The following is a 12,636-nucleotide window of genomic DNA, read 5'->3' on the forward strand; positions in this document are numbered from 1 at the left end:
CACTCTTGCAGCAGTTAATTCTTCCTTTTATTGGGTACGACTTCCTTCTCTTTTCATCCCCGCGACATCTTTTGCATCATGCTTTTCTGACTGAGCTCCACTGAGCATGCAGTGCTTGCGTCACACTTTTGGAGCAGATGGGGAGGAGGGGGAGGGTACGTCTGAGAGGGAAATAAAGGGAACTGGAAGGGGGTGGCGGTAGTGGGGGGGAGGCATAGCTCTGCCTCTCCTGAAACAGCATCAACATAGAGCCACGGCAACCAGAAACGAGTGATGATCTGGTCGGAATCAACACACAACCAAGATTTACATATGAATAATGAGAATCTGTAGTAGCTTTTCATTCACCAGAGACTAAAGTGTTCTACCTGTCCTCCGGATCACCAGGAAGAGGACATACCATTGGACTATCTCAGGCAACATGGGCAACCAGGAAGCTAAACAAAAAAAATCTGCAGCGGCATCTGGTAATGGTGGCTACCCTTTACTAGAAGAGGGATGGAGCGAGGAAGGAGGGGACGTGACAAGGCGGGGTGGAAAGAAGCACCATGGCAAGAATGAAGGAAAAGGGACAAGTAACACTAGAGGCGGAGGAGGTGGGGTAGGAGGAAGAAGGCATGGTACAGGTCTAGGCAAGAAGAAAAACAAATGTGAGTCCAAGTCCTCTGTTTTTTCTATCCGGAAAAGAAAGGGTCATCTCAAAGGTAAAGATGCATCCTCTTCAGTAACAGGCTCAAGTGAAGATGTGGTCGCATCGCAACACAGTGAGCTGGCTAACTCAAAAACACCTGATCTGTCTGCAGATGAGCTTGGGCAATCAGGCACTGAACCAGGCTTCCTGGAAACAAAAAAGAAACCAGGCAAAAGTAAAGACGAACATAAGCCATGGAATGCAGTTGAAACGGGAGCAGCAGCAGCAGCCTCTCTGACAGAAAATGGTGGACAGAAAGGTGGGAGTTCTGGGTCTGACACTGACATCTACAGCTTCCACTCAGCAGCAGATCATGATGATTTGCTGGCAGACATCCAGCTTGCTATCAGGCTGCAACAACAACATGAAGGACTTGACACAGTTGCTGAGTCACAAGTACAAGGTGAAAGCAGTGTTAGTTGGGGACGAGAGGCAAAGAGAACACAGAGTAATGGAGTTGTTAAATTATCCCCCACTGAAATACTTGACCTGACACCGGAATTAGAGCTTGGATCAGATGCACTGTCTTTCCTGGAGGTTGAAACCCTGTTGGATACAGACCAGCACACTGAGAAACCACAAGTATTACAGTTATTTTCCCTCATAGAGGAATCCAAGAGAAGGGAAAATGGGAAGAAGGAAATGGAGGGAGAGCAGGGGATTCATGGGAAGGGGAAGAAAGCGACAAAGTCCTCTATCAATACGGAAGTTACAGAAGACCAGCATGTCTGGATGCAGCAGTCCTCGCCCAAAGACAGGGGATCTGCAGTCAACCCAGTTACTATGACAACTAGCAGTAGCAGCTTCCCCAATCTCACGTTGGACAATGCGTGCACATGGGAGCAGGAAGCAGGGGGTGAAGGCCAGATTGAGGAGCCGTGGGAGTCTGGTTTGAATGAAGCTGCGGATCAGTCACTTGTCGATAGCCACAAAGAAAGCGGTGCTACAATGGTAGGGATTATTTCAGGGAACATGTTTGAAGAAGGCGCAAGTTCTGAGTCACTAGTAGACTGCTCGAGTATTGTATCGGAAAGTAACCACGTAGCTGCTGTTGGTACCAATGCTTCCACGAGGAGCAGTGTTTGCTTTACACCTTCCCAAGGGAGCCCCACACTGGCCAAACACATACACAGATCCCACCAGGCCGCTTCTCCCTCAAACCCTGTAGTGAAACCATATCCTCCCGTCTTTCCTTCATACATCAAGACCACCACCAGACAACTCAGCTCGCCAGGACATTCACCAGGTCTGTCTCCTTCTCATAGCCCCATGTCACCAAGAAGAACGCATCAACATTTCCAAAGGTAACTGTGGTTAAGTTTGGGCATGTGTCTTCTGCTAGTTTAATATGTGGTAGTGATTATCAAAACAATATTTATTAACTTAATGTTAATGTTAAGAGGAGGCATATGTGAAAATAGTTCTTATGTTTAGCATCTTTGAGTAAACAATGAGTATCCTTTAAGTATCTCGAGGTCGGGCCAAGTGTCGTTTTTGGGAATTTAAGATATGGCCACCCTAGACTATGCAAATAAAATACACACAATACGCACAATTTAACGTTAAATATCAATTTTTCCCCATTGATTTTCAATGGGACAGACATTGACATTTCAACAGAAATGGAAAAAGTCCCACTTTCCACGCCCACTTCCATACATACAACTGATCATCCATACCACCTCCCTGATACTGCTCAGTGGCACAGTTAGTAAAGCACATTGTCCAGTACCCACGAGGTAGCGGGTCCGAATCCCACCTCCGACTGTTCGTTGCCAATATATCCATGGCGATTATGATAAGTGATATAAATGTATACCAGCTCACTATCAGTATACCTGGGTTCAAAATCCCGCTTCGACTACTCTTTAGTATAGGGGTGGGCAAACTCGGTCCTCAAGGACCGGAGTCCGGCAGGTTTTGGATGTTTCCATTCTCCAACACAGCTGATCAGCTCATCAGCATGCTCTGCATAAACCTGATAACGATCCTGTTGATTGGAATCAGCTGTGTTGAAAGATGGAAACCTCCCAATCCTGCAGGACTTTGAATTGTGAATAATAATAATTGTCAAATTTTTTCACAGCCATTACTTTTGATGTCATTCATCATTATTACGTCTTTACTCCGTTCTATATTCAAAATTCAAATTCAATGCAAGCTTTCAGTATATACTGACGTATTCAGTACAATTACATACATCTATGGCAGCAATGGCTCAGTGGTTAAACCAATCGTCTGCCATCACGGAGAACCTGGGTTCAAACTCCACTTGGACAACTATTTAGTACAAATGCAATATTGAATATTAATTGTCAAATTATTTCACATCAATTACTTTTGATGTAATTTGTCATTATTTAAAAAAAAATCTATATTACTGAATTCTATATTCAAAATTCAAATTCAACGCAAGTTTATATATTACTGACGTATTCACTACAATTATATACAATGTCACAAATACTTTCATATCCAGAGTAGTGTAGTTGTTAAAGCAAATGACTAGCATGTGGAAGGTAAGGGTTCAATTCCCACTTTATTTATTTTTTTAATTTCTGAATTAATTGAATCCAATAATTTAACATCGATTTTACTAAATGTCTTTTGACATTAAGTGTTTTTTCTATATTAATAAGTATTTTTAGCTGTCTGTTCACAATGGCAACTCCTGCAAGACTTTCGACAATAGTTTTCCGACTGGATTCGGGTTTGAATTTCCTGCACTGTGACGTCATCTGTGCATTGTGTATTTGAAGAAGGTAGTGTGCAAATAAAATAACTTGATTTAACTTTACTCTTGCATTTACTGTAGGTTTTAATGCCTGTTTTGTTTTGGTTGGTAACAGAAACAAACCCATGGAAAATCCCTCATACACGATGATACAGTGAGCACACAGTGATATGTACAGTAGATATTATCTGTGCGTGAACATGGCTTGAAAAACACCACACACACACACACACCCACCCATCCACCCCCACACACACACACACACACACACACACACACACACACACACACACACACACACACACACACACACACCCACACACACCCCCACCCCCCCCCCCCCCCCACACACACACACACCACCACAAGAAAACATTTGTAGGAAGTTTGGGAGTTTTGTCAATTTTTGCTTTCTTGTCAAACAGTGTGTCACAATGGCAGCAGCATTTGTTGAAATGAAATGCTTTAGGTAATTTCATTTTCAATATTTTTAGATAAAGCAGCAACAGTTTGAAGTACATCATATTAAATATCTTGGGGTAGTTTAATAAAATATGGCCAAGTGTAAAATGATTTTTTTTTTTCGGGGTAACAATGTACTGGGGCTTTTTCATTAATTATTTGTAGGAGGTGCTAATGAGCCTTTTTGTTAATAATCACACAATAAGCCTTGAAAGTATACTTTTTTGCCAGTTGTATTATATGTGTGCATGTTTTCACGCGTTTAGACCATCAAAATCACCATATTTTTTCATGACGCATCACCACGGTAACAGCACTTGAGGAACAAAAAACGTGGATAGTACTCTCCTCTGATGAAATTTAAGGATTACAAAGGAAAAAGATGCACCCAAATTAAGGAAAAAACATTTTACATTTGATTCACAATTCAAGTATTTATTGCACAAATAACGTCACATCACCAGAATAATCCATACTTGGTCCTAAATCACATTGAGAATCTGTGGGGTTAATCCGAAGAGGGAAATGAGTTTTAGAACACTTTTGTAAGACGGAGTGGTGTAATTACAGCATAAGAAGTTGTTGTTTTTTTAGCTGTCTTATGGCCGTTATCACTTGAACACGATAATTGTTTGCTCTCAGGATGATGGGTAGTGATCAGCAAGTCCCAAGACAGTGCTCCCAAAGCAATGCTGGTCCTCTGAGTCGCTCCGCTGACTGGACCGAGGAGCTGGAGAGGAGAATGAAGGGCAAGCTCAACAATGCCAACTCTGGGGATTTAGAAGACTATAGGTACAGAGGTGGAGGAAGCCAACCAATTTGTGCAACAAGGAGATCTTCCTGTGGACAAGTTGCTGCATGCAGCTTCCAAGATGTCTTTACAGGTGAATGCCTAGGCCCTTGTCCACACTATTATTATCATTGTTTGCTGTAAAGAAAGGAAATATTGTTAATGTCCACACTGACTGACAATGAGTCATGCCTATCAAAATGAGAAATGGCTGCATTTAGCATAAGTAACAGCAAAATAATATGATCTGATTTTGCTGTTATTTCCTGTCAGTTGGTTTCTAAACCACTTTTTTGCTGGTTTCTCAATGCCCAGGTAGAACTCTCTTGGAGAAACTGTTCCTTCAACAGCAACAAGAGGAGCCAGAGGAAGCAGAGAGGCTCTGTTCCAGAATATTAGCCATGGGTCTTCTTCTGCCTTTCACCAACTGCTTCAGACAGCAGCTGGGAGCCAACACTGCACATATCAACTCTAATGAATCAGCCAAGTTCAAAGTATGTCGCTACAGCTGTGGATTTTTGACTAAATTAGGCATTTATATAGTTTTACTTAGGGATGGTCCAATCTGATCCACTGGATCGGTATTGAATCCGACCCAGGCCAATTTTGTCATGGTAGATGTGAATGGTTGAGGGATGGTGGACCCAAATACAGAGAAGTAAGGCAGTGAGACAGGAATCAAGTGCAATATGTGGAACTTTAATGGAACATAGGAAAAAAGGTGAGCAGACAACCATGACTTGACAGACAGAACGTAACTGGACTTATCACTATGACTGGACATGACTGGACCGGACATGACTAGACTGGTTGCCGTGACTGGACTAGACTGGTGGCTGTGACTGGACCGGACAGGACATGACTAGACTGGTGGCTGTAACTGGACCGGACAGGACATGACTAGACTGGTGGCTGTGACGGGACAGGACGCGATTAGACTGAAACGAGCATAACGTGACCTGACTTGACTAGCTGTGGAGTGGCTATGGCTTGGCTGTGACGATACAAGAAACACGAGCTTCCACACAACTTTGACAATGCACCCACATTGATTGAACAAAGACCACCAGAGAGACATGGCCTTAAGTAATGAATGGAAGAAGAAAAAAAGGACACCAACACCTAAGAAGCCTCTGATTCAACTGAAACTTCTCCAGATGCAACACATAATGCCAGCGTAACATTAGCGGCAGACTGCCACAAACAAGACTTAAGCACAAAACAATTTTTCCAGTACCCGCGCTTATGACAATAATTACAGATTTTATCTGAATCACTCTTAAGCCCCCCCGTTAGACTAGTTGAAAACATTTTCACGAGATCCAGAATCAAAAGTCTTGCTACTGGAATGAACCAAATGGTAATCATCTGCAAGTGCAGTCGCCTCAGCCACTGTTGAAGCTCCACACTCGCTGACATACACAGAATTTTTAACTGCTCCAACAAAATGAGTTCATGCAAATCATCCTTAGTTTTAACACCGGCCGAAGAACACCAGTTATCAAAGTGAGACTTATCACCCCGTTTCCACCCACGAAAAAGCTGCCTATATGCTTTGGGAAGTAGCTCATACGCTTTTAGAACTGCAGTTTTAACCACAGAATAAGTGGCACTGTCGACACCACTCAAAGCAGAAAATGCCTGCTCCGCTTTACCAACCAATACAAACTGCAACAGCAACACCCACGTCAACTCTGACCAACTACGACTCTCGGCAAGATGTTCAAACTGAGAAAAAAAGTCTCAGGGTCATCCTCATTAAACTTAGGCACAAGCCTCAAATCACTCAACTCATCAGATCTGGTCAAACCAACGACATTAGAGTGCACACGAACATCACCTTCAAGTGTACCCTCTCAAAGTAACTCCAATCTTTGCTCCCCAATTTCAAGTATAGCTTTCTCCAACTCTAACCTGCCTTTTTGCTCCTCAGCCTGAGCACGAGCAACAAAAGCTCCTTTTTGCTGCTTAAAAGTTAAACTAGCACCCGTCAACGACGCCTCAGGTGAGTACGCGTCAACCTGCACATCGGACTTCAAAACACCTAAATCAACTTACCCAGCTATCAAATTCTCCTTAACACAATCTTTACTCCTCCTCAAATCACAAACATTCAATTTATAATACTCCCCAATCGAAGCTAATTGCTTTCTACTACAAATATCCAAAGTGCTCACGCACGGCGACTCCACAAATGCTTTAACAACTTCATCCATAGCTACAAATAATCAAATACCACAGAAGCTTAAGTAATGACCCAGTAATGGACAAAAAATTCACGGATTTCCGCTAAACTCCAGAGAAAAACTCTAAACTAACTCCCCCCTAGTCTTCTGTAGACAAGACTTACGTGTTGCTCACAGCGGCCAAGTGGCCCTGAACACACCCAGAGCTGACGATAGGGAGAAGGGGAAATGGAAGCTGAACCCGCACTTGCCTCCTTCCCCAATACCACCCCGCAGCAATCTCCTTATGAGAAAGTCACCTACACAGACAAGGAAATCCATATCTTTAAAACTAAATACATTTTACTGGTCATACACTCACCTTCTGGGCCACAAAACAGCAATCATCAGCCAAAACCATGAACGAACAAAAACGTCCTCAGCTCAAACTTCAACGCGATAGAAAACAAGCTGTCAATTAACCCAGCTACCTCCCCTCAAGAGCGCTAACAACCAACACTATCCATATAAGGAAAATGACATCACAGTAAAACCCAAAAGATGCCATCCAAAACGCGCGAGCAGCCCATTCAAAACCAAACGCCAACCACGACGTCAAAACAAGCCCAACATGATCGCTCGACACGACCACGCTCAACAAATCAGAGTACAAACAAAACACAGAAAAACCACTAAACCAACCAAATCCAAAAACATAATTTTAACAAATGTTTTAGACGAGCCCGAACGTTTGTTACAGCCGGCTCAAAGCCGCAAGAAAGGAGGGGGAGACGAGACCGGGTAAAGTGCAGAAATAAATAAGATTTATTACAAAAAGACAAAAAGTAAAAAAAATAAAAAATAAAAAATAAAAAAACTGCCAAAACAAAAGACAAAGTCCTTAGCCCTATGGCAGGCAGGCAGGCAGATGATGATGATGATGATGATGATGTGCATGTGCATGTGCATGTGCATGTGCATGTGCATGTGCATGTGCATGTGCATGTGCATGTGCATGTGCATGTGCATGTGCATGTGCATGTGCATGTGCATGTGCATGTGCATGTGCATGGGCACGCGCACAGAGACCAGAGGAGCCCGAATCTAGGGTGCCAGGGAGCAGAAAGCCACGCAGGCTTTTATACCCTGGCTGCAGGCTGATTAGGCAACTAGGTGCACCTGTGTGGAAAAGGAACAGAGAGGAGCGTCCGCCACAGCTCAACCCCCTTAAAGGTCCAGGGCCGTAACAGTGGTTACACATAACAAGACGAGGGGAAAGACAAGGAACACAAAACAAAACACTTAACACTCAGACAAAGAACATGAACACCCAAACCGAAACATGACAAAAATGACGGGATCGGTATTGGATTGTTTTTATCAGAACCAGTCCGATCCAATCCATAAATCCAAACTATATCATACAGTATATCCTCAACTTTACTTCGCACACCATGCTAACAAGCATCTATGTTTTCGTCATACTGGAATTAGAGCTACTTCCTGCTTCTGTGTCTAATAATCATGGGAAATGTAGTCTACACGCCTATTGCTGCTGTCAGACCAACGCAAGCTGAGCTACTAGGTACTGATACCTGGACAAAAATCTAAATAATCAGAAATGAATTTTTTTTAAAATTAAAAATATTAGGGTGTATACGTGTTAATTTATGTAAATACTGTATATATTTATGTATACACTGTATGTGCTTTCACATTGCATGCCATATTCTTGAAGTACTGTATTTGACTGCATTTGATGTCATCCGTTTTAAATATTGGTAATACAGTGGCACTCCCATGACTCAATGTAACGTTGCTTGAGTGTGAGTGCATGTCTCTGCTCTTCTCCATTATGCTCCTAATTAGTCAAATGCGTAATCAAATACTACAAACTGGGAACAAAATAACTCACACTCGACTTATTTTTTTTAAGGGAAGTGTCAAAAAATGCGTCACAACCTGTCGCTCTGTCAGTCATCTGGGCTTTTTCTATGGATAGCTGTGATTTCCTACTGTGTGCCTGTTCCTTGAACGCACCTTGAGTCCACTGCAGGGCCAGGAGTGATTGTTGCTTTTTCTTCTGCTTCTCCGCGAAAAACATTTGCAATGAAACTTTGCACGTCATGCTTCTCAACATGGAGTGCACGGCCAGCGAGCGCCTCAGTGTTCAATGCGTGAAGCCATCCTTTTTTTCTGCACTCATTCACACAAACACGCACACATACATACATACATACATACATACATACATACATACAAACATGGTCTCCCAGGCAGGGAAGCGAACCCACGCCAACATGCACCGTAGGCAAGTGACGGTACCACTTGACTCCACCACCTGCAGCCTGCGTGAAGCCATCTTTCTCACTTCCTGAGTCCTCGTGTGACGCACACAAGCTGAAGCTGAGGCATACCGCTTACTTAAGGCGTTTTCCGCATATCGGTAGTCAGGCGGCCATGCGTGTATGTGTACATGCGGTTGGCGGGCTGTCGTATTTATTTTTTAAGTACCGGTGCTAAAAAAAAAAAGATACCAAGCCGTTTTTCATGACAAAGCATGGAGGTACGGTACTGTGCAACACTAGTGAGTGCATTGAAATTAGCCATAGTAGTAACACAACCACCGGTCACCAGTGATGTTCAAACTTTAAATTTTGTCTAAGAAACCCCCATTTAGTTACACGGTGAGCAAAAGCAAGCCAGAATGCAGCACTACCCGATATTTCATGTCCGGTCTGAGCCTAATGTAATAACGCCAACTCTAATAAATAAACATACAGTGAGTGGAATTAGAATAAACTATTTAGCATGCAATTCTTCACAAACATAACGTGCTGTATGTATGAAAATGTTTTAAAATAGAGCTGTTCATTGATATTGCACTTAATAATATGGTGCAACTAGTGCTCCATAAATTGTAGTACACGACTCCAGTGTGTTTTCCTTCTTTCTCTAGGAGACGAGAATGGTTGTACAGTGAAAGTGGTGTTTTAGATGTCAGTATCAAGCTAATTGTATACACGTATTATTAACAACTTAAAGAGCGCCAAAACGAATCGTATTGGTATAGGATCGGTATCGACCAAACCTGAAGGCTGCAGTATTGGTATCGGATACGAAAATGTGGTATCGAGCCATCCTTAGTTTTACTTATATAATAACGTTAATGTGTTTCCTCAGCATGACCAGCTGTATACATGGGCCGCTGTTAACCAGCCAACCATTTCCCTTGACCCTCTTGAGGCGAATCAACCAGTTTATCTGAAAGACTCTAGGACTAGTGGAGACAGGACTGGAGTCAGAGCCACAGAATTAGGTAAGAACACACACACATTCACCTCTCTCTCTCTCTCTCTCTCTCTCTGTGTATATATATATATATATATATATATATATATATATATATATATATATATATATATATATATATATATATATATATGCATACAGTGATCAGCATAAATGAGTGCACCCCCTTCAAAAAATAAAACTTTAAACAATATGTCAATGAAGACAAAAACGATTTCCAAAATGATGACCAGACTAAATTTATATAACATCTGTTTAACTTATAACATGAAAGTAAGGTTAATAATATAAATTAGAAAACAACATTTTCAGTTTTACTCTAATTAGGGTGACGCAAAAATGAGTACACCCCACAGAACGTCTCTGGAGTAAAGACCAAAAAGCCCAAATTTTAGACTAGAAACGTCTAGGTGAGTCTCATAATTCATTACACAGGTGTCAAGCAGACAGTTGACTATAAATGGGGTGTTACTTAAAGAAAACAGTTTCCCATTTCGTGCTGTTAGCTAGGGGTGTGAATTGCCTAGTACCTGGCGATTCGATTCGTATCATGATTCATAGGTCACGATTCAATTCGATACAGATTAATCCCGATATGAATCTATAATATGATTTTTGCAATTTTTTTAAGTAAGTAAACTTGTACATGCACACTGTAAGATTTGTATGAAAATGTATTTATTTATCAGAAAATTCAGGTTGCAGTCTGTTTCATGTTTGAACAGCACTGAAATAAAAATATTAAGGCTTAATGTTCCATTAATATAACATTCGTCCATGCTTAATGTGTAAATCCTAACCCTAAGTATGACGTTTTGTTGAATATTCCCATAGAAAATTGATGTTTGAAAATCGATTCGGCCGTATATTGAATCAATTCGAGAATTGTGCGCTGGATTTTTTCTAACACCCCAACTGTTAGCAATGGCACCACATGGAAGAGAAATATCACAAGATCTGGGAAAGAAAATAATTTCTTAACACAGCAAAGTTGAAGGCTACAGGAAAATCAGCAAAGCTTTACTTATCAGTCAGAATACTGAAAAATGTAAAAAAGATGGAATTGCAACCATCTCACAGAGACGTCCAGGTCGTCCATCGATGTTAACAACTCAACAGCAGCGTCTTCTGATGAGAAGGGTGGAAGAAAATCGACATGTAAGTTCGCTGCAGTTATCCAAGGAAATAGAAAGTCAAACTGGGGTGACTATTTCCCATGACAAAATATGGCGTACACTGCAGAGGAATGGCATGCATGGGTGCCGTCCACAGAGGAAGCCTCTCCTAAAGCCCAGGCACAAAAACACACGCCTAGAGTTTGCCAAGGGCGCATTCTGACAAAGATGAAGACTACTGGAACTCTGTACTCTGGAGTGATGAGACCAAGGTAAAAGTTTTTTGAACTGATGGCTTCAAAACTGTATGGCGTCACAAAGGTGAGGAATACAAGGGAAAATGCATGGTGCCTACAGTGAAACATGGTGGTGGCAGTGTCCTCATGTGGCTTTGCAGGGAGCTGAATTTCATTGATGGCATCATAAATTCACAGCTGTATTGCTCAATACTGAAAGAAAAGATGCTGCCATCACTCAGTGCCCTTGGTCATCGTGCACGTTTCCAACATAATAATGATCCTAGGCACACATCTAAGGCCACTGTTAGATTTCTGAAGAATAACCGGGTAAAAGTGATTCAGTGGCCAAGTATGTTTCCTGATCTGAACCCAATTGAACACCTATGGGTAATTCTAAAGAGGAAAGTTGAGCATTACTCTCCATCCAGCATCCAGTCTCTAAAAGAGGTCATTCTTGAAGAATGGTAAAAGATTGATGCAACAAAATGTTGACAGCTTGTTCATTCCATGCCTTGAAGCTGTGCTGTGATTAAAAATCGTGGAGGCCATACAAAGTACTAGATTTAGTCATTTTTGTTGAGGGGTGTACTCATTTTTGCATCAACCTTATTTGAGTAAAACTGAAAAATGTGTAATCTAATTTATATTATTAACCTTACTTTCCTGTTATAAGTTAACCAGATGTATATTAAACTTGGTCTTGCCAACATTTTGGAAATAGTTTTTGTATTCATTGAGATATTGTTTAGAATGTTACTTTTCAAAGGGGGTGTACTCATTTACGCTGAGCACTGTATATATCAATAAGTTTAAAGATCAAATGAGTTGTTTTGAGGATTAAATATCTTTTGACTTAAACACTATTGTGAAGTATGCCCCACCTTTGATTTCAGTTTAATTTGTCTATGAATATGTATCGCTGGCATCAGGCCGAAACCTCCTACGTCACAATTTAATAAATGTCATAATTCTTCACAAATCTATATTTTACAAATTATTGACCACTCTAAAGTATTGCAAATGGCTTGCTCTAATTTGACAATGCAATGCTAATGGTTGAAAGAAGATGTTTTAGGGTCTCCTGGAAAATTATGAGTTTGGAAGTAAAAGGATTCCGCCCGACGCCAA

At 41.4% G+C, this 12,636-nt stretch overlaps 1 protein-coding gene across 6 annotated transcripts in view; it reads left to right on the forward strand.

Moving 5' to 3' along the window:
* The first annotated feature begins 13 nt into the window (after window positions 1–13).
* The window catches only part of fmn2b (formin 2b), a 65,028-nt gene continuing 52,405 nt past the window's right edge, over window positions 14–12,636 (forward strand). For 5 of the 6 annotated variants that reach the window (XR_015091870.1, XM_086065321.1, XM_086065324.1 and 2 more), the window contains exons 1-4: window positions 14–1,995; window positions 4,530–4,771; window positions 4,993–5,171; window positions 10,026–10,161. Coding sequence is in view for 5 of the 6 variants with exons in the window: in XM_086065321.1 (XP_085921447.1) it covers window positions 422–1,995; window positions 4,530–4,771; window positions 4,993–5,171; window positions 10,026–10,161 (2,131 nt within the window). In the remaining variant the exon portion in view is untranslated. The remainder of the gene's footprint in view (window positions 1,996–4,529; window positions 4,772–4,992; window positions 5,172–10,025; window positions 10,162–12,636) is intronic. The other variant, XM_086065323.1, reaches the window with a different exon arrangement.

The sequence above is a fragment of the Leptonotus elevatus genome, chromosome 20 (assembly GCF_054856555.1).
Source record: "Leptonotus elevatus isolate MCC_2025b chromosome 20, RoL_Lele_1.0, whole genome shotgun sequence".
Taxonomy (NCBI): Eukaryota; Metazoa; Chordata; class Actinopteri; order Syngnathiformes; family Syngnathidae; genus Leptonotus; species Leptonotus elevatus.